Genomic DNA, 24389 nt, shown 5'->3' with positions numbered 1-24389 from the left:
CAAAGCGGAAGTGTGCTGCTTAACGGGAGCCGGCGCCCGGAAGGTCAGCGTGTGAAGGTGGCGGTAGGAACGCGGGTCTTCCCGCCGTCGCCGTGGGGACCAGCGCTCGACCCCGGCCTGAGGTGGAGGCGGGAAGCCCGCCGCACTCTGCTGAGTCGTCATGGAAGGTGGCGGGGGAAGCGGCAACAAAACCACCGGCGGGTTAGCTGGCTTCTTCGGAGCGGGAGGAGCGGGTTACTCGCACGCGGATTTGGCCGGCGTTCCGCGTGAGTATCAGGCCTGGCTTGCTACCCTTTCCGACGGCTTCCCGGGACTAGTAGACATTCGTGGCGTTCCTTGTCCCCCTTCCAGCTCGCCTTCGCAAAAGTTCACCGCCCACTGATGGGATTCCCACACTGAACGAGTTGGGGGGTGTTTGTGTGTCGTGAATGTCAGAGTGTGTGTCATTTCCACACTGAACGAATTGGGGTGAGTGTGAGTAAGTGTCGTAAATCACCGGAGCTCGTTTATCGACCTGGTTTCGGGAGGAAACACGAAGTGTGTTTAGCACCCTTGTCTCACCTTTCTCTCTTTGCACGCTTCCCTGTGTGCTTGACCCTGAATTGGGAGACCCCAGTTCTGAAAAGACACATATTCCATCAGCAAGCCCATAGTTTTTGGGGTTTTTTGTTTGTTTGTTTTTTACACGATCTCTAAATGTTTCTAAATATCGGTTAGGCAAGCACCCCTTTTTTTGAGACAATTCAGGAAACCAGAAGGAGCTGAGAAGTGAGCTAAAAGAGAAGCAAGACAAATTTTGGAAGGGAAATAAGAAAATCCGAAAATACAGAGGCATGAATATCTGGCCTGTCGGCCCCTCCTCAATCCCATAAATACGTATTTCAGGATTTTAAGGTTTGGTAATTGTAGATCTCAGCCTGATACGTAGAGCTTGGGCCTGAAAATAATAGGGAGTTGCTGGTGAGTGGCCTTTGTTAGAGTGGGTGTTTTCTTCTTGCAAATCCTTGTGGTACTTCTCTAAATCTTTTATACTTAAGCCCGTAAAAAAGCCCTTTGATGACCCTAATGTCTGCTATCAAAACTGAGTTCAGAACAATGTTCTTGTGTGTCTCCAGTTTTCTGTGCATGGAGTGAAGGGCACTACTTAATGTGACACAGTAATTATTGCTTTTGTGATGCATGCATGCTGCTGAGGAGAGCCATATAATGTAAAAACTTTGCAGTTAGTGATAGATGTTGTGAAGGAAATAAAATAAAAACCTGGGGATGATGGTGGGGGAGGAGGCTGTTTGAGAACCGATCAGGAAAAGCAACTTGGGAGTTGGCATTTGAACTGTGACCAGAATTTAGCAACAAATGCTGAGGAACAGAGAGAACTTGACATGTTACTTGAACAGCTATTACTCTTTTGCAGTTGCTTGTTCTTCTTGATAGTTAAAGGAACTCCTTTTATACATGGTCTGGGAGAGTAAGTGGATATGGGCACTTTCTGCCAAGCCTGGTGACCTGAGTTGGATTCCTAGAACCAGACTGGTAGATGGAGGGGACCCTGTGGGACCTCCACATGCACACTAGTGCATACAGAGATACACAAAGTATCAGTAAACAAGTAAATGTAAAAAAAAATTAAAAATAAATCAAAACAGTAATAGCAGAATAAGCTAATTTCCTGGGAGTGTCATGATTTGACCTATTAGTGCCAAAATCTTATGAAAGTGTAGGGCATCAGTGCAAGACCTCAAGACAATTTCACATTTGTTGGATTTCAAGAAATGTAACAATCAGCTGAATCAATCCTATAGGAAATAGGATTGTGATAATGACATTTTGTTTTCTCTCTAGTGACCGGTATGAACCCCCTGTCTCCATATTTAAATGTGGATCCACGATATCTTGTTCAGGTAAGATGAAGCTTTTACTGGTTTGGTTTGGTACCTTAGTCTGCGGCAAAGTTCAAGTGCTTAGTGCTAACAATGGAGGAGGTATTCCTGGAGGGCTAGTCTTCCCATCTCAATGCACTCTTCCTGTTCACCAATTCAGTGGTCTGGGCTTTGTGCTTCTTGAAACCACTGGTGTTTCTTCTAACATACAATCTTTGGTTTTTTTTTTTTTTTTTTTTGAGACCAGGATTCTCTGTCTAACTCTAGTTGTCCTGAAACTCACTCTGCAGTCAAAGTGTAGGGAATCCTTCTCTGTCACTCCAGCCACCTCCCAAATAACCACGTGGAGACTTAGACTTAATTATGAAAGCTTGGCCAATAGCTTAAGCTTGTTTCTAACTAGCTCTTATAACTTAAATTATTCCATTTCTACTAATTTACATGTTGCCACATGGCTCGTGGCTTATTACTCATCTCCTACATGTCATACTTCCTCCTCATATTCAGGTGACTCCACCCTTCTTCCTAGCATCCTCTATGCCTGGGAATCCTCCTGGCTGTTGGCCATTCAGCTCTTTATTAAACCAACCAGAGTGACACATCTTCAGTGTACCAAATATTATTCCACAACATCCTCCCCCTTTTTTTGTGTGTGTAAATAAAAAGGAAAGGCTTTAACTCTAACACATTTAAACTATATACAATAAGAACAATTTTCAGGTAAGAGTTACATCCACAATGTTCAGTCCATTTGTATTTGGCAAATTTAGAGAAAGTACGGTATTATCTATCTTGATCCAAAGTTTTACACCTAAACCATATTTTGTAACATATTACCATCCTAAAAATATCTTTTTAGACCTTAAAACATCTTTTTAAATAAACAGCTTCAGCTTTTATATTTCTTAACTTTATAAACTTTATATCTCTAGTGTAAGATTTTTTTTTTTTTTTTTAAATTTGGTACCACCTAGTCTTCAGTCTCCATCAGAGACCCAAGAAGGATAAAATATTACTTGAGTAACTGAAACTGCAGAGAAAGTAACTTCCAAAACTAAGAGAAATTATTATAAATAAATAAAGAAGCCTGGCTAGTCACCCCAGGTTTCCTCTGTAACATTGGGGCATCCATCCTCAGCCTATGGGCCTACAGTATCCAACAGACTTTTCTGTGAAGCGGAAATTTTTGAAGGACTGTCCTACCCTGGCTTGGCAAAGTTCAGTAGTCACCTTTTTTTGTTTTGTTTGTTGTTATTGTTATTTTTCAAGACAGGTTGCTCTGTGTAGCTTTGGAGCCTGTCCTGGAACTCACTTTGTATACTGGGCCAGCCTAGAACTCACAGAGATCCACCTGCCTCTGCTTCTGTAGTGCTGGGATTAATGGCTCCCTGCCTTGCAGTTGCTTTCTTTTCTGTCCTGCTTGTCTAGTTTGGACATCATGCTTTCAGCATTTGAGGCAAGGGCAGTTTCTTGCCCAACTGGCTGTCTTTTGCCATAGAGAAGGCAAACTCCATATGGAGGTTCTTCAATGCCTATCATCCTTTTATGAAGTAGATTGGTGCTGCCAAGAGCATCAGTGTCTTGCTGTCATAAAAAACCATATGTTATTAAAACACTAAAATGCCATATAGGCATATATATGTCTCTGATTGACCTTTAAAGTATACCAAACATTACTACAAGTTTGATTATTATAAATGACTAACTACATACCTGCATTTCTTTATTATCCTAAATTGCTTTCCCCCCCACACACTGACCAATAACAATTTGTAACCCACCCCCCCTAAACAATGACAAACAATCATAACCCAGCAAATGACTAAAAACCACCCACCCCATCTCTTGGCAATGTGTTCTCTAGACTGCTTCCTGTTGTCTGGGGCCATTTACATCTTGGGGGACTCTGAGAAAATTAGCATAATGGTCAAACCCTGGCTAGAATAGTCTGTGAGGCTGAACCATCTCAGCAGCCTTGCAGCTGTTCTAGATGTAGAACTCTGAGGAAACTGCATTAGAGGCACTGCAAGAGGCTAGATCACCTCACCTGGGCTATCTGGTATCTGGTCCCCTAAAAGCACATAATATTCTAAGATAACATACATATCTGCATTAACACAAGTATGGACTGTGTGTTGTACACAAGTCAGTTAAAGATGACTGTTTTGTTTTATGTTTGAACAGGTAAAATATACTTGTAGGTTTTGGGTGTTTTTGTTTGTTTGTTTTTGTTTTTTGTTTGTTTGTTTTTGTTTTTTTTTTAATGTCTGTAGCCATAGACCAAATACTTCTGTAGATAGATGAAATATCCTCTCTATCAACCTTGAATGAATCCACAGCCTTTCTTTTTCTGTTTTAAAAAAAAAAAACTCTGCCTCCAATATAACATTCTTTTTTTTAACTTTTATTTTGAAGTTAAGACATTTTAAAAATACATAGGTTGGTTTAATTTAGTAGTAATCAGTCCAATGTCTCTCAGCAGCTATTGTTCACTCATCAGCAATTGGGAAAAAAATTAGTCAGTACAACACTGTACAGGATCCAGATTCTATATTTTCCATTTTCACATGCATTATCCTTCTTTTATTATGTATAAATGATTTACTTTTTCTATGATTGTCTGTACCCATTTTCTTTTCTTAAGCCTACACACATTTTTAAACACACTGTAACTTGTTTCGAGGTTTTTTTTTCCTGTCTGAATCCGCTTTGGTGCATATCTATAACTTATTCTGTCTGCATGAGCAAAATCTTTAACCACTGTACAGCTTAGCTCATGGTGCACTGGTGGCTCAAGCCCGAATGCAGTGACTGGGAGACCAGTCTTTGTGACACAGCCAACATGAGAGACTGCAAGACTAGGAAGCTACATTTGGCTCCATTTTTGAGTTTTGGAACTTTTTAAGCTTTCTTGGCTCTTATATGGAAATATGTGTCCCCACATTGGATGCCATTTGTCTTTCTCTGTCCTGCCAGCCAACACCTAAGTAACCGCATGGATAGTTATTAATTACAAAAGCTCAGCCAATAGCTTAGGCTTGTTTCTAACTAGCTCTTATAACTTAAATAACCCATTTCTTTTATTTTATGTGTTGCCACGTGACTCATGGTTTGTTATCTCATCCCTTACATGTCATGCTTCTGCATCTCCTCATGATTCCCCCTTTCTTCTCAATGTCCTCTGTGCCTGGAAATCCTGCCTAGCTATTGGCCGTTCAGCTTTTTATTAAACAATTGTCTATCCTGCACATCAAAAGAAGTGGATTCTGGCCAGTACTTGGGAGGCAGGCAGAGCTGGGTTTGAGGCTACTTAGGTCTATATAATGAGATCTTGTCTTTTAGAAAAGGCACCACAAAATGGTGGTACGTGCCTTTAGTCTTAACACTGGATGGGCAGAGGGAGGTGGGTCTCTTGAGTTCAAGGCCAACCTGGCCTATAGAGCAAGTTCTGGGCATCCAGGGCTACACAGATAAACCTTATGTGGAAAAAACGCAAAAGGAAAGCCCTAGACTGAAAAAGAAAACCATTTACAAATTATGCAAGAATCTTAACTACAGAAATTTGAAGAAAAGCAAACAAACTTGTTAAAATTGATAAATGAATTTAGCATAGTTGTGGAATGTAAGAGCTATAGACATAAACCAGTCCTGATTCTATACATTGGTAATGAATATTCTAAAAATAAAACTAGGAAAATACTTCATTTAAAGTTAATATTAAATGTTCCAGAACAGCCAGTGCTACCTATAGATAACTCAAAAACAAACAAAAGAAAGAAATGAAAGTGACAGGCTAGCCTCAATTCTTACATTTAAGAGGGAAAAAAATCAATTATAAAGTTGCATTGAATTTGAGTAGACATGTTTCATGAAACCATATAAATGTCCAGTAATCACATTAATTAAATGTAATCGAAGATGAGATGCCACTTCACATTTCCCAAAAACAGGTACAGATAAGAAGACTGGAAAACTTTCCAGATAGCTATAGTAGGAATGTTAAATGATACAGTAGCTAAACCAGGCATGGTGGTGTACACCTGTAATCCCAGCACTCATCAAGTGGAGATGGGAGGGTCCAGGCTATCCTTGGCTACATAGGAATTTTGAGTGATAGCTTGAGATTTGGGTGGGGGGGGGCGGGTACTAGACAGGCTCTCACTATTTAGCTTTGACTGTCCTAGAATTCACTATGTTGAACAGACTGACCTTGAACTCAGAGATCCTTCTACTTTTACCTTCCAATTGCTAGGATTAAAGGTGTGTTTCACTATTCCTGCCTGAGCTTTAGATTCTTGGGAATTGCCACCTCAGGAAAGACAAGATAAAGATAGAACTGCTTTGGAAAGGTCTGGTATTTCTTTCCTTTGGGTGGGTGTGGCCCTGGATGTCCTGGAACTCACTCTGTAGCCCAGGCTGGCCTGAAATTCACAGATCCACCTGCCTCTGCCTCCTTAGTGCTGGCATTAAAGACATGCGCCACCATGGCCTGCCAGGTCTGGTATTTTCTGACAATATGAAAAACAGTGTACCCATCTTTATATGAAGCATTATTTATAGGTTCTCTTACTAGTTACTTTTTGTCGTTACTCTTAGATCCACATTGAGGTTTTTTTTGTTTGTTTGTTTGTTTGTTTGTTTTTTGCCTTAAGTAACAAATCTTCCTAAAGCCCAAGTGAACACTTGCTGTTTTATTTTCAATATCCATAGTGTCATCAGCTTGAAATTATAAAAATTTCACATAATCTCTGCCTTGTAACTTTTCAGGTACTACCTATTGGTTGTTTTTTATTCTCTTTGGCTCTTTTGGGGGATCTGCCACCCATTTCCCAAATAAATGCCTGGCTTTAGCTTGGCATGTTTCTTGATAGGTTTTCTTATATTATCCCGACTACCTTTTGCCTCTGGACTTGTTCCTTTTCTTACTTATGTATGTCTTACTTTAAACTCTCTTCATGAGTGACTGGGTGGTTGACCCCTGATGTCCTCTCCTTGTTTTTCCTTGCCTCTCTTTCCCAGGGTTCTCCTGTTTATTCTCTCTGCCTGCCAGTCCTGCCCACTCTTTCTCCTGCCTCACTATTGGCCATTCAGCTATTTATTAGACTATCAGGTGTTTTAGACAGGCAAAAACACAGACTTAAACAAATGCAGCATAAACAAAAGCAACACATCTTAACATCGTTAAACAAATGTAACACGCCTTAAAATAATCTACAATTACCAGTTTCATTTTCTTCTTTGGTTGCAATACTAGTGCTTACTAGTGTTTTAGTACCATTGTGTCCTAGAGTGTCAGCTGTACAAACTTGAGACCATCTCCGAATATCTCCCCTTTGTGCAGTGTTTCTGTATATTTGTCAACCTTGTTTGTATGTGAATTGCTATACACTTGTCTCCAACCCTTGCAGTGTTTACTGTGATTTATACTGCTGAAGAGAGGCTGGTGCTCTTGCTTGTCTTTTTTATTTCTATTTTTTAATTAGCTGTCTATTTCTGAATTGAAGGTTATTTACCTGTTCTGGTCAAATAAAACATTTCTAAAAAGAGATTGAGAGTAATTTAAAATTAGGTCATTAGTAGAAAAGTCAGGAAGCGTCGTTCAGACTTTTTCTGTGGTGCAAGTAGATGCACATATTTGTTTTTTGTTTGTTTTTTTGTTTTTGCTAAGGGGGTGTATCACAAGCCAGATATGAGAAAGCCAAAGGCCAAAGCAGAGCCACTAATCAGAAATGGTTTTACCAAAGTTCAGTGATGCCATGGGTTAGGAGAGAAGTGCTAGTTGTTAAAAATGGCACATTGTACACTATGCCCTATCCATCTTGATTATTTTAACCATTTTTACATGACCAAGGCAACTCTTATAAAGAAAAGCATTTAGTTGGGGGCTTTCTTAACAGTTTCAGAGGGTTAGTCTATTATGGCAGGAAGCAGACAGGCAGTATCTGAGAGTCCCACATCCTGAGACTTTGGGCCTGGTGTGGACTTTTTGAAACCCTAAAGCCAACTGTAGCTAAACACTTCCTCCAATAAGGCCACACCTCCTAATCCTTCCAAACAGTTCAATTAGAGACTAAGTTTGCAAATATATGGGCTTATGGGGAACCTTTTCATTGAAATCACTACAAGAAGCTTTGCATAAATGGAAGTGTTCTTCATAAAAGTGTGCTTTCACCATTTGCTTCCTAAGAACTGTTGGGGTTTTTAAAAATGATTTTGTTTGGGGACTAAAGAGATGGCTCAGCAGTTAAAGAGAACTAACTGCAGGGGTGTTCCCAGCACCCACATGGTGTCTCAGAACGATCTCTAATTCCAGTGCTATCTTCTGTCATCCTTGAGCATCAGATATGCATGTGCTTCACATACATACAGGCAGACAAAACACTCATAAAGTAAATAAATCTAAGGGGGAAAGTACATTAACTCTTTAGAAGTGATCATTTTTGCTATTACTGGAGTAGCATCTCCCAACTAAGGATTTGGGGTGGAGGTACATGCTAAATTTGTGTATGCATTTGCCAGAAAGAAGTTCTGCAGTTGTCTGTGGTTAGTCAAAGAAGTATATATCTCCTATGCAGTTTGCAGTTATTAATTGGAAGGTCTGGAGTACTTGCAAGGCCTTGTATTCTCCAGAACTGAAAACAAACAAAGGGCCTACAAGTCGGGGCATACCTATAATCAAATCTGTACCCTTTGGACATGAAGAAGGCAAGACGATCAAGAATTCAAGGTCATCCTCAGATAATATAGCAAGTTCATGATTACTTGAGGCCCTGTCTGCAAAAAAAGAGAGAGACAAGTTATTAAGTTACTTGTAGATGTATGATCTTGCTTGTAGACCGATAGTCAACCAGTATGTCTCATAGTTTTCTGTGTTTCTTTAGGGCTGTTGGTTCTAAATATTGGCACTGTTGCTTAAAGTTTATCATTAAAGTAGATTGTATACAACCCTATCAGATTTACAGTATGAAAGAGTGGATGGAGTAAATGAAAGTTCTGAATGAGAATCCCTCCAAAGAATTCAGTGTGTTATGCTCATGTCACTTGTATTAGGGTTTTCTAGAGGAATAGGATTTATAGAATGAATCTATCTATATATATATAAAGAGAATTTATTAGAATGGTTTACAGGCTATGGGCCAGATAATTCAACAATGGCAGCCTACCACAGAACGTCCAGGAATCCAATAGTTGTGCTGTACGTGAGGCTGGATGTCTTAGCTGGTCTTCGCTATACACCAGAATCCCAAAGAAGTAGATTCTAGTACCAGTGAAGGAATGGACTTGACTTGAGAGCAAGAGCAAGCAGGCAAAGAGTGAAGCTTCCTTTTCCCCTGTCCTTTATTTTAGGCTGCCACCAGGTGTGGCCCAGATCAAAGGTAGGTCTTCCCACCTCAAATGATCCAGATTAAAAGTGAGTTTTCCCACTTCAAATGATTTAATTAAGGGGGGGGAGGGGAATCCCCTCACAGGTGTACCCAGCTGCTTGAGTTTTATTTAGTTAATTCCAAATGTAGTCAGTTGACAACCAAGAATAGTCATCTCATCACTTTTGATTTATGGGCTGGCTGTTAGTGCAGACAGTTTTATTTTTGCTTGAATATGATAGCTGAGTTTGCATTAATTTACTTAATTTAAAACTACTGTGAAAAGTTGAAGAACCTGTAATTCAAGCACTTGGAAGGCTGAGGCAGGGTAATTCGAAGTTCCAGGCCAGGCTAGAATACATAATGGGACTCTGTCTTATAAACTGAAAGAGAAAGTAAGGAGAAAGTTATAAATGTTCCAGTGCTGTGTCTTCAGGGAATACTCATCTTGGTTTTCCTTTTTAACCTTCAGGATACTGATGAGTTCATTTTGCCAACTGGAGCTAACAAAACCCGAGGCCGATTTGAGCTAGCTTTCTTTACCATTGGAGGATGTTGCATGACAGGTGGGTAGCATATTTTTTATATCTTTATATTGAGTAGTTAATGGTGCTTAATGTGAAAAATATGTAGAATATTGTTTTCAACTTAAAACATGTATAACTTTTTTAAATATTAAAAAAAACAGAAATATAATGTTTTTTGTTGTTGTTGTTGTTGTTGTTGTTGTTTTTTCCTCATTTTTATTTTTTCCTTTTGGCTGGATTGTTATGATTCACCACCAGGGGCTGCATTTGGGGCAATGAATGGTCTTCGGCTAGGATTGAAGGAAACCCAGAGCATGGCCTGGTCCAAACCAAGAAATGTACAGTAAGTCTATGAAATCTTTTGGTGAAATGATGTTTGCATATTACCCTCTGCTTTGTTGTTTGGTGGTTACCACCCTGTGTTAATAAAATGATTAGAGAATTAACATTACCATCACCACCCCTTTATTTTATAAATATTTGGTTTGGTTGTCTTTCTAAAACATAAGAAACCAGATTGCTGTGTGCTTCAGAGAAATGTATTTTGAGTTGGTGTCTTAATTCAGCTGGATTATCCCAGTCTGATTTCTTGGTTTACATGTGTGTTCTGTTCTCCAAAGTTATATGGGATGCTTTTTAAATTGTTGAGTTTCTAATAGGGAATTTTGAGTGTTTGGGGGCCGTAGCTAGATTTTTTAACTTCTTGCTGACATACCTCAATTCTGAAACTCTTAAATAAATTTCTAGAACTTCAAGGTCATTACTGTGTGTGTATGTACATGCAGATGTCCATGTATGTGGGGGCGGGTACATGTGAAGTCCAGAGGTGTCTCCTCTCTGGAGCTGTCCACATTATCCATTGAGCCACCTTCCCCTGCCCATCACTGAGCACTAGAACCTCTGACTTTCGAGTGTATTGCTCTACCAGAAGATGACAGTAGGCCTACTGAAGTTAGACCCAGGAAAGCTTAAAGGCCTGCCGACATTTTCCTATTCCTGTAGTATGAGAAGCCAAAATAGTGTAATAAATACCTGTGAACCCTAACTCTTCTACAACAGTCGTCAGCCATGGTCAGTCACACCCAATTTCTTTTGAATTATTTTGCAACAAATTCCCATTCAATGTTAAATATGAATTTAGAAGTAGGAAGTCTCTTATAAAAAATACTATACTTCAGTTTTGAAAACAATAGCAATATAATCTTTCTCATCTTTTCATATTGAAAAGCAGCATTTAATAGTAGGAAATTTACAGCCAAGCATATTGTGTATGACTTCATAACCTAGTTTAATTACATCGTATTTCTGCCATACAGAGTTGTGGAGAGGTAATAAAGTGAGAAGTAGGTAAAGACGCACTAAATGGAAGTATACCAATGTAATAATGAAAATTAATAGTTTTTAAGTTTGTTACAGATTTTAAAAATCTATGTACTAAACTTATAATGTATTAGTAAATATATAACATAACTAATTAGAAAATATATTTCACCGTAGCCATTATTAGCTTTCTAAATAACATTTTGAAAGCAAACACATTTTTGTTGCTATGGATCTTTTAGTTTGTACTATTTGGTTGTGTTTTGTCATTTCCAGTAGTAGTCAGCCATCCCAGACACATTCCTGTGATGGTGTTACACTGCTGGGAAAGTAATGTGTGGTCTTCACCTGGTTGCTGCATCACTGTTCTGGTGGGCTGTGACTCTGGTGTAAGACAGAACTGTGCTTCCTTGAGAGTGTGCTAAGCATTCATTTTGACTGCTTAGTTCTAGTGTGGGAGCAGACAAAACTTTCTCCATCTATTCTGGTAATGAAGCTATTCCTTCATTACCAGAAATTTGCTTTGCACCGCCCTTTCCATTGATTCCACTTGATATTCTGGAAATATTCTCTCTTTCCCAAAAGAAATCTTTTAACCCTTTTCACAGTTACAGTGATATTGTTTTACATAGATCAGTTTGTAAAATACATTTTAGGCTGCTGTTCTAATCTGTCTTGAATAATTTTATATCTTTTCTTTAGTCATTGCCCAGAGTGTTTGTTATCATAATCTTCATTTATAGAAAGTAACATCCATTTTTACTAAAATATGGGGTGCTATTAATATGTACCTTAAAGTTACAAAAACATTGAGGTTTGGGTCTAGGTGTTTTAAATAGCTACTGTTACACTTATAAGATTATTAGGGAAATAATGATCCTAAATAATTTTTTTTCTCATTCTTCCTTGGTAGGATTTTGAATATGGTGACTAGGCAAGGGGCACTTTGGGCTAATACTCTAGGTTCTCTGGGTAAGTATAAATCTTGTTCAATAAGTCTTTTGTTTTGAGACATGGTCTCATGTGGCTGAGTCTGACCTCAAATGTGTGTTGAAGAAAAACTTGGAATTCTGATCCTCCTGGTCTCTCCTTTCAAGTTCTGAAATTCCAGGTGAGCCCTAGGGAATAAACCCAGGGCTCCATGCATGCTAGGCAAACACTGCCAAGAAAGAATATGTAGTTATCATGAGCAATTTAGTAAGCCAAGATTCTGATTCTAGGTTAAACAATTAACATTTAAATCAACTCTGGTAAGTACTGTGGCTAATCATCTATGAAAAAGACTTGCAAATGATGACATTTTTTGTTGTTGTTGTTGTTCTTTTGTTTTTCAAGGTAGGGTTTCTCTGTGTAACAGTCCTGGCTATCTTAGAACTGGCTTTGTAGTCCACTCACAGAGATCCATCTGCCTCCCGGGATTAAAGGCTTACGTCACCACCACCCAACACAAATGCTACCTTACTGGTCTAAGTAGTATGCCAAGCTAAATGATGTTCAGGGCTTAGGGTTGTACATTCTAAGAATGGTTCAAAGTCCTGCAGTGAGACATGACAGATCTGCACAGACCTTTTGCTTTATTTTCCTAATCGCCTGTTGAATAGTCAGTAAGTCTTTGTAGATAAGGAAAACAGTCTGAGTTACAGACAAGGGGTAATTTAGTGCTGCTTAGTCAGGACCCATTGCTTTCATCTGTTCTTGAATAGTTAGTTCTTTTGATTATTGGTGATTTATAATATACTGTGGCACATGTGCCTTATAATGTCTAAGGGTTTCATAATTTATAGACAAGTTGAACTTATGGTACTCTTCCTACTTTGTAGCAGAATAAGTAACTGAAAATGAAGACTGAATTGTTGGAAAGATAAAAATCCTCTATTGTAACTTATTAAGATTCTAGCCTTGACTTTGGCATTTGGAAGCAGTACATTTTCACAACCATAAAGCCAAAACCATTCTAACAAATGGTGACTTTGATTTTCTGCTCATGTCTACAAACCTGAAATACAACCCTACACACACAAGTCATGGTCCTCTGTTCCTTTGTAATTGCTTATATACCTAGGAAACTTAGCAGTCCACGTCTATATTACAACTTTCTTGTTTTTAGTATTGAAAATTATACATTCAAGAAACCCTACAGTCCTAGGCAAGGTGGAAAAGATAGTCACTTTGTTGGTTACCATGTTCATCCATTGTAATGCTATGTGACTGGTCACAATGGTATTACAAAATCATTTTCAGTTGAATATGTTTAACAGAAAGACTAGATTTCATAAAAGAGGTTCCACAGCAGACAAAGAGTAAAGCTGAGCTTGGTGGATTGATGGAAAGGCTAGTATAACTATGGTTTTTGTTGTTGTTGTTGTTGTTTGTTTGTTTTGAGCCAGCATCTCTCTTTAGTTTTAGCTAGCTTGTTAAGGTTAACCATGCTGGCCTAGAACTCAGAGCTCCTCTTGCCTCTGCCTCACAGGTGCTAGGATTAAAGATGTGTGTGTCCCTGTTGGCTATGTTGTTTTCCTATAATAAAAATGTATTGGTGTTCTTGATATTTTTCTTGGACTCCACAATAACAGTTTATAGAAACAGCATTTACTCCACATCTTCTCAACCCCTTCTCTGTATAACCAGATGCTGCTACATACATGTGTCTGCTTTATGTATCAGTGAATGTAGGTCTTCCTAGCTTTTTGTTGTGTTGTGTTTTGTTTTGGTTTTGGAGATGGGATTTCTCTGGGTAGCTCTGGCTCTCTTGGAACTTGCTCCGCATAGTCCAGTCTGGCCTCAAAACACAGAGATCCACTTGATTCTGCCTCCCTAGTGCTGGGATTAAAGGTATGCACCACCATTGTGTGGCATCTTCCTAGCTGTGACTGTGTATTCTGTATTATGGAGAGTCCCTTTCTGGATTAGTGCAGTGATACAGATGTTCTTGGTGGACATTTTGTTGCCAGATTTTTTCCTATTATAAGCATTGCTCCAATGATGGTCTGTCTGTGTCTTTCAGTGTGCATATCTAATATGATCCCCATGCTAACTTTCACCACTGTTGTTTCTGCTTTAGCTTTGCTCTATAGTGCATTTGGTGTTATCATTGAGAAAACACGGGGTGCAGAAGATGACCTCAATACAGTAGCAGCTGGAACCATGACGGGAATGTTGTATAAATGTACAGGTAGGTGGTACTGATTGGAGAACTGAAATAAATTTTTATTATAATTTTCAGAGGAAAGTATCTGGTGTGTACATACATACATACACACACAGTGTAACCTAGTACCTTCAGTTATTAAGGGTTTTTAGTTGCAGACTGGCCCTGGACTCGCCATCCTGCCTTGCCCTCCTCTAAGAACTAGAATTACAGACATGTACTACACTGTGTGTAGTATTTGTCCCTCCCCCAGCTCCTGCAATTTCATATTTTTTGCCTTTGCTATCTCATATATGTGGAACGATACAGTGTTTGGTCCTTTTGTGACTGGCATACTATTTCACCCAGCAATTCTTAATTCCATCCATATTAATGTTATGCTTCAGAATCTCCTCCCCTTAACAATATAAGTACGGTATTCTGTTGTGTTTATACCATTGTTTGTGTATCTGTTCCTCTATTGCATGATGAAATGTCTTGTTTGTAAGTCATCTGATTTACAGGCCTGAAGAGAGTAAAATCACAGGAACATTTTCACAAAACAAGCTGAACTTAAGGCAAGATAAGCTGTTTTACCTACTGCCTTTCTTTTGTGACCTAGGCTAAAGCATATCCTAATCTGACTCAAAAAACTTTTTTTTTTTTTTTTTTTCCCAAAGCTATAACCACATTTTCTCTTGGATGGAGAAATAAGGGAACTTTTAGAGAAAGAAAGGGATAATACTTGAGCTGGTCCTGAGCGTTAGACAGAATTTCAGATGTTATCTGTTAGTCATATAATACCATGGAAAAGGTGTGGACTCAAATCCAGAAGAGTTTTAGGTTTGGAGAAGGAAGCCAGAGTGGGAAGTTCAAATTTAGGTTAAAGAGTTACTAGAATTGGACTGGAGAGATGGCTTGGCAGTTGGCCGCTCTTCCAAAGGACCTGGGTTTGAGTCTTAGCTCCCACAAGGGAGCTCACAGCCATCTGTAACACAGTCAGTCTTAGGGGAATCCAGGGTTCTCTTCTGTCCTCTGTAGGCACTGCATATATGTCATGTGTGTACTCACCTGTGAGCAAAACACCAATAATGCAATCAGTGACAGAATTCATACTTGTGGGAGATTGTTAGAAATGTGGTTAGGATGGAATGGTTCCACCTACCTTCAGGATAGAAATTTCCCTTACAGTTAATCCTCTGCCATGTACCTTATCGTCAGTCAGGTTGACAGTAAATATTAACCATCACAGTGTGCCCTGGATGACTCAGCATTCTGGCTTCGTCAGCATTGCTCCCTCAGCACTGTCCCCCCTGTGTGTGCAGTCTCTTCGAGGAAAGACAGAACTCAGTAAAGTGTGTCAGCTGCTTTTGACTCCCCTAGTACTGCATCCCTTTAGAAAAGTGATACTTTTGTTTTATGTCTCCTAGTGATTCATGGTCATTTGGGCAACTTTTTTGTAGACATTGCTTTTGTATAGTGGAGTGGGTTGTGTAATAGAACTCTATTCAGATCTTGTGAAAGCTTATAAATCCTAATTTAATATCTGGTATAGACTACTTGGGAGAAAGGTGAACACTCAATTCTGGAAGTTATAATAGGCACATTCAAGCTTATGAGGAAATAGGAACACCATTTAGAAGATAAGACTTAATCAAAAGTTCAGCTAATTCCTAGCTGTTATACTGATTTGACCCCTTGATAAGTTGAAGGCTCCAGAGTAGACAATTCTTAACTCTTTTACCTCTCATTTAAGGGTCTTTATTTTTTATGTTCCCTTTTCTTAGCATACTCTTTGCAAATGTTCTTTACGAATTCTCGTCTGTCTGTGTTTATATATGTCTTACTTGAGACCTCCCTTAAACACTGTAGCACATAAAATTTCTGTGCGACAGGATAAATTGCTGAATGCCAGATTACTTAAGCAAAAAAAATCTGCATATGGTACTTAACTATTGCCAAGGTGACTTTTGAAGATTTTTAAGAACCATTATTAGTTTGAAGTATCATCTATTCTATTTTTAAGATTTATTTTTATTATTTTTGGTTATGTATAGTTGTGTTAGTGCCCCGCGTGTGAGTATGTTCACATGGAGTACACCCTAGGTGTTGAAACCCCTAAAGCTGGAGTGAGGTGGTTGTGGGCTGCCTGAAGTGGGTCCTGGGAATCTAACTTGGTTCTCTGGGAGAGCTGCAAGTGTCACTCTTCATCATTGTTTTGAAATGAATGCCAACTAGGAAAGACTGTTTTGTTTTTGATGGTGTTATTATTTTGGTTTAGTTTTGACACAGTGAACCAAACTGGCTTCAAAGTTGTGAGGAATCCTCACAACTTCTTACCTGATGGGACAATATAAGCAAAAAATAGGGTCTTGTGGGTTTTTTGTTTGTTTGCTTTTCTCTGGTTGGTGATAAGATTGAACAACTTTTGTTATTTATTACCATTAGAATTTCCCTGAAGCCCTTTCTTCTTTCCTGCTGGGTGTGCCTTCAATTAATACATTGATTGAAACATTTTCAACATTATGGCAATTAGCCTTTTACCTATTACATATGCTATGAAATTTTACTTAGCTTGTGAAACTAATCAATTTCTGTCCAACTGCTTTCTATCTCAGGATACTGAGATGGGAGTGTTACATGTTCAAGATCATCCTGGACAATTTCTTTATTGAGACCCTATTGCAAAAAGTAAAGATGGGATTAGGTTATCATAACACTCATGGGTAGAATGCGTGCCTATCATGCATTAAACTCTAGGCTCAGTTTCCAGTGCCTCAGGGGGAAAAAAAGAGGAAAATTTCTTTTTAATTTGATATTTTAAAATGGCAGTAATAGAAAAGGTCGTCTAGAGGTCCTTTGGAATGTGCAGTTGAATTCTTCTGTAGGTCTGACCTTTAGTTTTAACGTTGGTAAAGAGAAACATTGAACTAATGGTAACCCTGATACTTTTTAAATTTGAAATACTGACTTTGGATATTCTTTCAGTAACTTTACTTTTACAAACTGGCATTATTATGGAAAGCTAAAACTAACAGAAAGCATTAGAAGAGAAAGTGGACGCACTCTCTGTTGGCTTCTTAGGTTTCCCACTTTAAGATGAATACTTTTTGATGGCAAAACTGTAGCTGTCCTTATAATGGTAGACTGGGATCATTGTTGAATGGATTCCTGTGTTACATGGAATCTAACTCCCATCCTTTAGAAAAAGATACCAGACATTAGACTGGATTAAAATCATGAAATCCCCATCTTTTCTGAACCAGAATCTCATGTAGCCACAGCTGGTCCCCAACTGGCTCTGCATCTAAAGATAAGAGTTGAGCTCCTGGTCCTCTGGCCTCTGCCTCATAGGTGCTAGGTTTATGGGCCTGTGCTCTGCTTGAGTTTTTCTTTCTGTTCTAGGAGCTCCATAATAGTTTACACACTGCACTAAAAGTATTTTACACTAAAAGTGTGAAATCCTTGAATGTAGAAGTTGAAGTTCTGTTTGTATTCTGCCATACAAAGTTTGTTCCTGTGATTTGTCTGTCCTCTGAGTTTTGCTTTAAATCCGAAATTAAGAAAAGAACTGGTTTGCTTTTGTTGAAGTGACTTCAATGTGAACTGATGTTGGGGGTCAGCAGATATAACTGTTCCACAACTGTTCCACAATTGTAGTTGCTTAGTTTCACAGTTGGCAATCGTTGTCACTTGACAAAATTTTTTTTTCTTAAAGCTAATTGGTACATTTTTTAGGTTCAAGATTACCAGCAAACGGGAAATAGCATGTTGCCCTACCTTGTTTGAGAAGATGAGGACTGTATGTGGGTGACTTGGAGTTTCCACACCCTTCCCTTTGTGCTAGAAGCACCTCCTACTCACTCTGAGCTCTTTGCATCATGTATAGTAACGCTGTTCTTGCTTTTAGTGTGAGGGCTCCTGATTTTAAGTATTTAAAGCCTAGTGTGGTGGTTCATACATGTGATCCCAGCACTGGAAATCCCAGGCATTGGGGAGATATAATGCTTTATTTATAAACGGATTAGAGGAATGTGCTACTATACCCAATTTCTGGGGTGCTGGGAATTTAATTCAAGACTTCATACATTCTAGGCAACTACTGGGAGCTCTGTTTGTATATCTGTGTGTGTGTATAAAAGATAAAATTCCAAGTACAATCCAATTTCAATATAGAAAACTGCCCATATTCTTACACATCTCATGAAAATGTAGAATTCTGTAATTCTTTTGAAGCTTTATCTTATGTCTGTGGAGTAAAGTGCAACTTGCTGTTTGAAAAGAACTACTAGAACCCAAAGTAATGTATAATGTACAACAAAGCATCATACAAACAAAGGTACCTTTCAGAGGCATAAGTATAGAATATATGTTGTTAATTAAGCTGTTTAAAACAGAAATGCATTAATAGTGAATTCATCTATTGAAGTTGAATGTGTAAAGATTATGGAGCAGGGCCACAACATGGCTCAGTGGGCAGAAGCATTTGCTGCTAAACACAGTGACCTAAATTGAACCTCTGGGACATACATAGTGAATTCCTACAAGTCAGACCTCTGACCTCCACACAGGCCATGGTACATGCACACCTGTACACACATGAGTAAATATAGTTTTTCAAGACTGTGATATGTCTTAATGAAAGGAGTTACAGTAAGTGATCATTTATTGTACAACATACTGCACAGTGAACATTTCTGTGTCCTGGCAGAATTTGGTAGTTACTCTTTACCTAGACAGTTTTGTTCTGACTCTTGGGGCTTTGATTTGTGTATTTATGTTCTCTGTGTCTACACATCTGTGTACATGCCTACGGACTTGGAGGTCAGAAAATGACATCAGGAAATTGGCTTTCTCCTTCTACCCTTTGAGTCCTGAGAATTGATCTCTAGTTGTCAGGCTTGGAAGCAAGCATCTCTGCATACTGAGACATCTTGGTTGCCCTCATTTGTGTTTGAATTTGTTTAGTACAGCTATGTTTATCACATTTATTCACAATTCCCAAGATAAAAGTAACCCAAGTATGTATTAATGGGTGAGTGGGTAAACACAATGAACTGTGTTTTTAAGCCTTTAAAAGGCAAGAAATGCTGACATAGTCAACAGTGTGGATTCATAAGAACATTGTGCTCATTAATGTAAGACAATCACAAAAGGACAAATACTGCATGGCTCTACTTACTTTAGGTGTGTAGAATAAAGAGAGTAAAGGGATGGGGAATGAGGGGTTGCTGTTTAATAGTGTCAATTTTACAAGATGAAAAATTCCAAGTGTGGATATTGATTAAAATAATACAGTATGGGGCAAACGAAATGAAGCAGTTAAGACCACTATTGCAGAGGAGCTGGGTTCAGTTCCCAGCACCTGCCTTGGGTACTTCACAGCTGCCTGTAGTTCTAGTTCCAGGGGGACCTGATACCTCTGGCCTCAGAGGGTACCTACAAGGGCCACAATACTAAACTGAGGGTACATGTGTGTGCACACAATTTTAAATAAACTTTTTATATAAAAAATAACTATGCAAATGTTTATTAACATGAGGTGTTCCACAATTTTACTTACATTTGCAGTGCTGGAGATTGTTCCCAGTGCTTGTACATGCTAAGCTTAAGTTTTCCACTGCGCAACACTCATAGTTCCTGTAAAGAGAAGCTCTCCTGTAGACCAGGCTAACTTCAGTCCAAGGATGATTTTGAACTGCTGGTCTTCTTCAGCTACTAGAATGCTGGGATGATAGGCATATATCACCATACTAGTTGTATGTGGTACTAGTGTGAAACCCATGGTTTTTGATGATGATGCTGCGAGGCAGGCACTCTGCCAGCTGAACTACATCTCCAGCCATCTTTACCACAGTTTTAAAATAATAAAACCTTCAAAAGCCAAAAAAGTGAATGTAAATTAATTTTGTTCATCTGTAGGCAGTTAGAACTGTTTTCCCTTTTAAAAAGTAATTACATTTTAAATGGTTGTGAAAGTACCTATATAATGGCCTTTGACCTTCAGAACCTAAATATTTACTATTAATGAATTAGCTTGCTGTTAACCAGTTATGTATCCCAGAAACAAGGCACTTAAGTATGCTGACCCTTGTTTTCCTAGGTTTAGAAAATGTAATACTTATCCTGTCTGTTCAGAAAAGTTGTGTAAGTGACCAGAAGATAAGAAGCAAAAAATGCACGAGTCTCATGTTTGCTTTCCTGCATGGAGCTTGAACATTGGCCTTATTTACTTTGTTGTTAGCAAATGTATTGCTTTCCAGCTTCCTGTTTGTAGCCAGACAGTTCCTTAGTTTTTTTATTGTTGTGGGTTGTTTTGGGTTTGTTGTTGTTTTACTTTTGTTGTGTGTTTTTCCCTTATCAGCCAGTTGGTAAAATCAAAAATTTAAAAGATTTAAAAATTAGAACTTGGGGAGCTGTGTGTATGTGGTGGTGTATTGCCTTAACCCCAGCTTTTGGGAGCCAAAGGCTGGCAGATCTCTGAGTTTGAGGCCAACCTGGTCTACATAATGAGTTCCCCCAATATCTGGGAAAAAAGAGAGTGAGAGAGAACTTGGCTGGTGTGTGATAAAAGACTTCTCTTACTAGGATTGTATGTGTGGTTCATAAATGCTGCCTATGTTTGCTGTCTTCTTAGTTTTTTCACTGCCTTTAAAGAAAACATTATTCATTTGAACTGAGCATTTGTTTTTGTTAGAAAATGTTTTCTGAGGAGTTAGTTTTTGTTTTGTTTTTTTAAGATTTATTATGTGTAAAGTGTTCTGCTTGCAGGCCAGAAGAGGGCACCAGATCCCATATGGTTGCTAGGAATAGAACTCAGAACTTCTGGAAGAGCAGCCAGTGCCCTTAAACACTGAGCCACCTCTCCAGCCCCATATTTTGTAAGACACACTTATGTGCACTGGTGTCCAAAGATCTTAAAGCCTTATAGGTCCCATTGAAGTTTTGTCATCCCTAATACATAAGCTAGAGAACAGTCCTAGGAAAGATTATTTTAAATTTGAGAAATGATGTGGAATTTCTCACATAAAGACCAAATGGTGCGATGGTCAGTTGGCAGAAATGATTTGCAGCAGCTCTTCCAGGTGTGGCTGGCTGTGCATGCACTGCGCCACAGCACTAAGTTCACAGACAGCTTTTGCATCCATAGGGGTGTGGTTGGGAGGCAGTTTATACAGTTGTAAATGTTTGCTCATATGAAACAGTTACCTTACAATACCTGTCCTCTGCCATTTCTCTGCTATGGCAATGGCATCTTGGCCTTTCCTTTATCTTGGTTTCCAGTGGGATTTTGAAGATTGTATTTTGGTTGCCTATGTGAGAGAGCCTTCATTCATTTCACCCAAGTCTAGGTCTAATAACTGAGTTTTATCTTGTAGATACCTTTATTCTTCTACATGTTTGTTATTTCCATTATATGATTTTGTTCTAATAAAAGTTAACGTCCAGCTTTTTCTAGACTTACTAGTCAAAGGCACAAGATTGATCCTTATTAAACTAAGGATTAAGTTTACAAGATACATATGTCCTTTTCCAAATTTTATAGTTTCTAAGTCACACTGAATGGTTATAAGTTCAACTACAGTGTTACAGTTCAAATACAGCAAGATGGCAAAGATAGGAACTTACAAATGCCTCCTGTTTACTTGAAGATTCTACTATTTTGTGATTGGGTGCTGTGCCTTTATGTGGGCATATTAGTGAACCAGGTGTCCTTGGTGCCTGAGAAGGTTGTGAGCCAACACCGTGTGGGTGCTAGGAATAGAACCCAGTCCTGTGGAAGAGCAGTCAGTGCTCTTAACAAGCCATCTTTCCAGTCCCCCATTTACTTTGATTTTTGTGGGGCATTGTCTTGTCGCCCACAGTTTGACAGATACTTGAGATGTCTGCACTTTCTCTAAGAGACTCTTAAGGCAATTCACAGTGGAAGCCTAAGAACCTAAGTAGGTCAGCTCTCTATCGCAAGCCTTCAGAACAGAGACTCTGGAAGGGAGTAGCCCCTTTATCAGCTGAAGCCATCTGGTAGGTTCATTGCAGATGGGTTAGTTACTGCTGTCCTGTTAGAACTAAATTGTCACTAAAATTATATAGTTGACTGTCACTGGGCTCCTTTACTTTTTACTTTTTTTGTACCAAGGCACATGTGGAGTTGAGAGAACAGTATGCAGGAGTCCATTTTCTCCTTCCACCATGTGGGCTCTGAAAACCAAGTTCAAGTGTCGGGCTTGGTGGCAGATGCCTTTCTCACTGAGCCATCTCCCTGGGCCCCCCACCTTCCCTTTTTAAGACATGACTCAGACACCTGTGTAAGCTCCCTTAAATCTGAGTTCTATTTATTTGTGGAGCTATGCCTTGGTCCCTCTTTGGGGAACCCCATTCTGGTGGAGTTTCTTCTCTTTACTATCTAAAAGTTAGTAAGCTATTATAATCTATTGGGTCACTTCTCTTAATAGATTTGAGGGTTATTTTCAAACAACTGAATCTTTATTTCTGAATTTCAGATTAAATGCTTATTGATAATTTTTTTTCCACATGAAAATTTTAGTTGACAAGTACAAATGGCTCAAAGTCTAATCCTGAATTCTTTCTCAACTAGTCTGTTATGCTTAGTGCTTAGTTGTGTGAGATTGACACATCAGTGCAAAGTGTATGTGGGGGGTGTGCATGCCAGTGTTCCCTCAAGAGCTTGATTCTTTTTAATCACCACTTCTTCTTGGGTCCTCAAATATTTGAAGGACCTGTCCAGAGTCCAAATGCTGACAAGACTGTTTCCACAGAGGATGTTCACCTTGTGTACAGCCTTAGATCCATTGGTGTGATGCTGGTGAAAGATGTATTGCTTTGGTTGGGAAAGTATTTCCTGAATTTAGTAATAGTTTAACACTTTCCTCCTGCTTGGGGTAGGGTATCTTTATATTTTACTGAATTTTTAGGCCACTTTTATTACTTTTTTCTACCCTTTGATGGTAGGATGTGAAATATGTAAGGCTGTTTTTCCTTCTCTCTCCAGGTGGTCTTCGAGGAATAGCACGCGGTGGCCTGGCAGGACTGACACTCACCAGTCTCTATGCACTATATAACAACTGGGAGCACATGAAAGGTTCCCTGCTCCAACAGTCACTCTGAAGACTTTACCACCTCAGGGATGGGGGACATTTCATAGTTATCCAGACTGATTAATAAGTCAGTCTGGAATTGCTTTTCCTACAATTACTTTGAACAATTGGAGACTCTGATTTGCTGTGATGAAGATCATGGATGGTTAGCCTGGACTGCGCTGCTTGCCCTTAGTGAGTGGAAGCCAGACCCTTCAGTGACTCACTGAGTATGTGTTCTCTTCTCTTTTGGAGATGGTCTTACAACTGTTTTTTCTCCTACCCCCAACCTGGAAAACCACTTACTCTCCAAATTCAGGCCATACTTCAACACTTTTATCACCATGTTTATCAAAACTAATGTTGCCCTGTATTCCAAATAAAGGGTGAAAATAGAACCAAAGTCATAATTCCAGAATGAAACATAGTATCTCCATTTAATAACATCTGGGTGGGAAGGGAGATGGTTTTTTGGATAAATCACTTGCTTTGCAAATATGGAGACCTGAGTTTAGACAACCCCCCCACATGTTCAACAGGTGTGGCAGCCCACCTACAATTCCAGTGCTCAGAGACAGGATCCTTGGAGCAAGCTGACTAGCTAGGTACAAGTGAGATTTTGCTTCCAGTATATAAGATGAATACCAGAGAAAGATGCCACAGTGAACCTCTGGCAAGGAAGGGCACACACGTACACAGATAACTGAGTATGAAATGACGGCCTTTTTTCCTGCCAGAATTGTGCCCAAACAATGTCTTTGTGTTTATGGTGAAATGAAGGACTACTGATAGCATAAACAGCTAACATTAAAGAGCCTCAAGATATTTTCTTAGTTAGTCATTAGAGTAGTATGCTAAAATACAACACTCTGTCCCAGCAGTTAAAAAGCCTGGAAAAACTAAGTGGGGGGGGGGGGGGGAACCACATAGCTACACTACAAGGTACATAACCTGATAATTACTAAGCAAACTCTGGCTATATGGTTGGGAAAAATAAACTAGGACCTTTTAATGTATCTAATAAAAAGGGAATCTGGTAGAAAAGTACTAAACCAGTAGCCAAGTTGCACTGTTGT

The 24389-nt window shown here is 39.0% G+C and overlaps 1 protein-coding gene and 1 non-coding gene across 2 annotated transcripts; both read left to right on the top strand.

Annotated features, from left to right (window-relative positions):
* Positions 1-9: 9 nt before the first annotated feature.
* On the top strand, positions 10-23736 carry LOC127235419 (mitochondrial import inner membrane translocase subunit Tim23). The gene is made up of 7 exons (XM_051202731.1): positions 10-266; positions 1843-1901; positions 9717-9810; positions 10030-10114; positions 12005-12063; positions 14153-14263; positions 23229-23736. The coding sequence occupies exons 1-7, from the start codon at positions 161-163 to the stop codon at positions 23342-23344; spliced, it is 630 nt and encodes a 209-aa protein (XP_051058688.1). The 5' UTR covers positions 10-160; the 3' UTR covers positions 23345-23736.
* On the top strand, positions 11363-11559 carry LOC127235450 (small nucleolar RNA SNORA74). Its single transcript, XR_007835710.1, has one exon. It is a non-coding gene; the product is annotated as a small nucleolar RNA SNORA74 (small nucleolar RNA).
* Positions 23737-24389: the final 653 nt, after the last annotated feature.

Source organism: Phodopus roborovskii, unplaced genomic scaffold (genome assembly GCF_943737965.1).
Source record: "Phodopus roborovskii unplaced genomic scaffold, PHOROB, whole genome shotgun sequence".
Taxonomy (NCBI): domain Eukaryota; kingdom Metazoa; phylum Chordata; class Mammalia; order Rodentia; family Cricetidae; genus Phodopus; species Phodopus roborovskii.
Note: the sequence above shows the minus strand (reverse complement) of the source record. Positions and strands in the feature narration are given on the sequence as shown.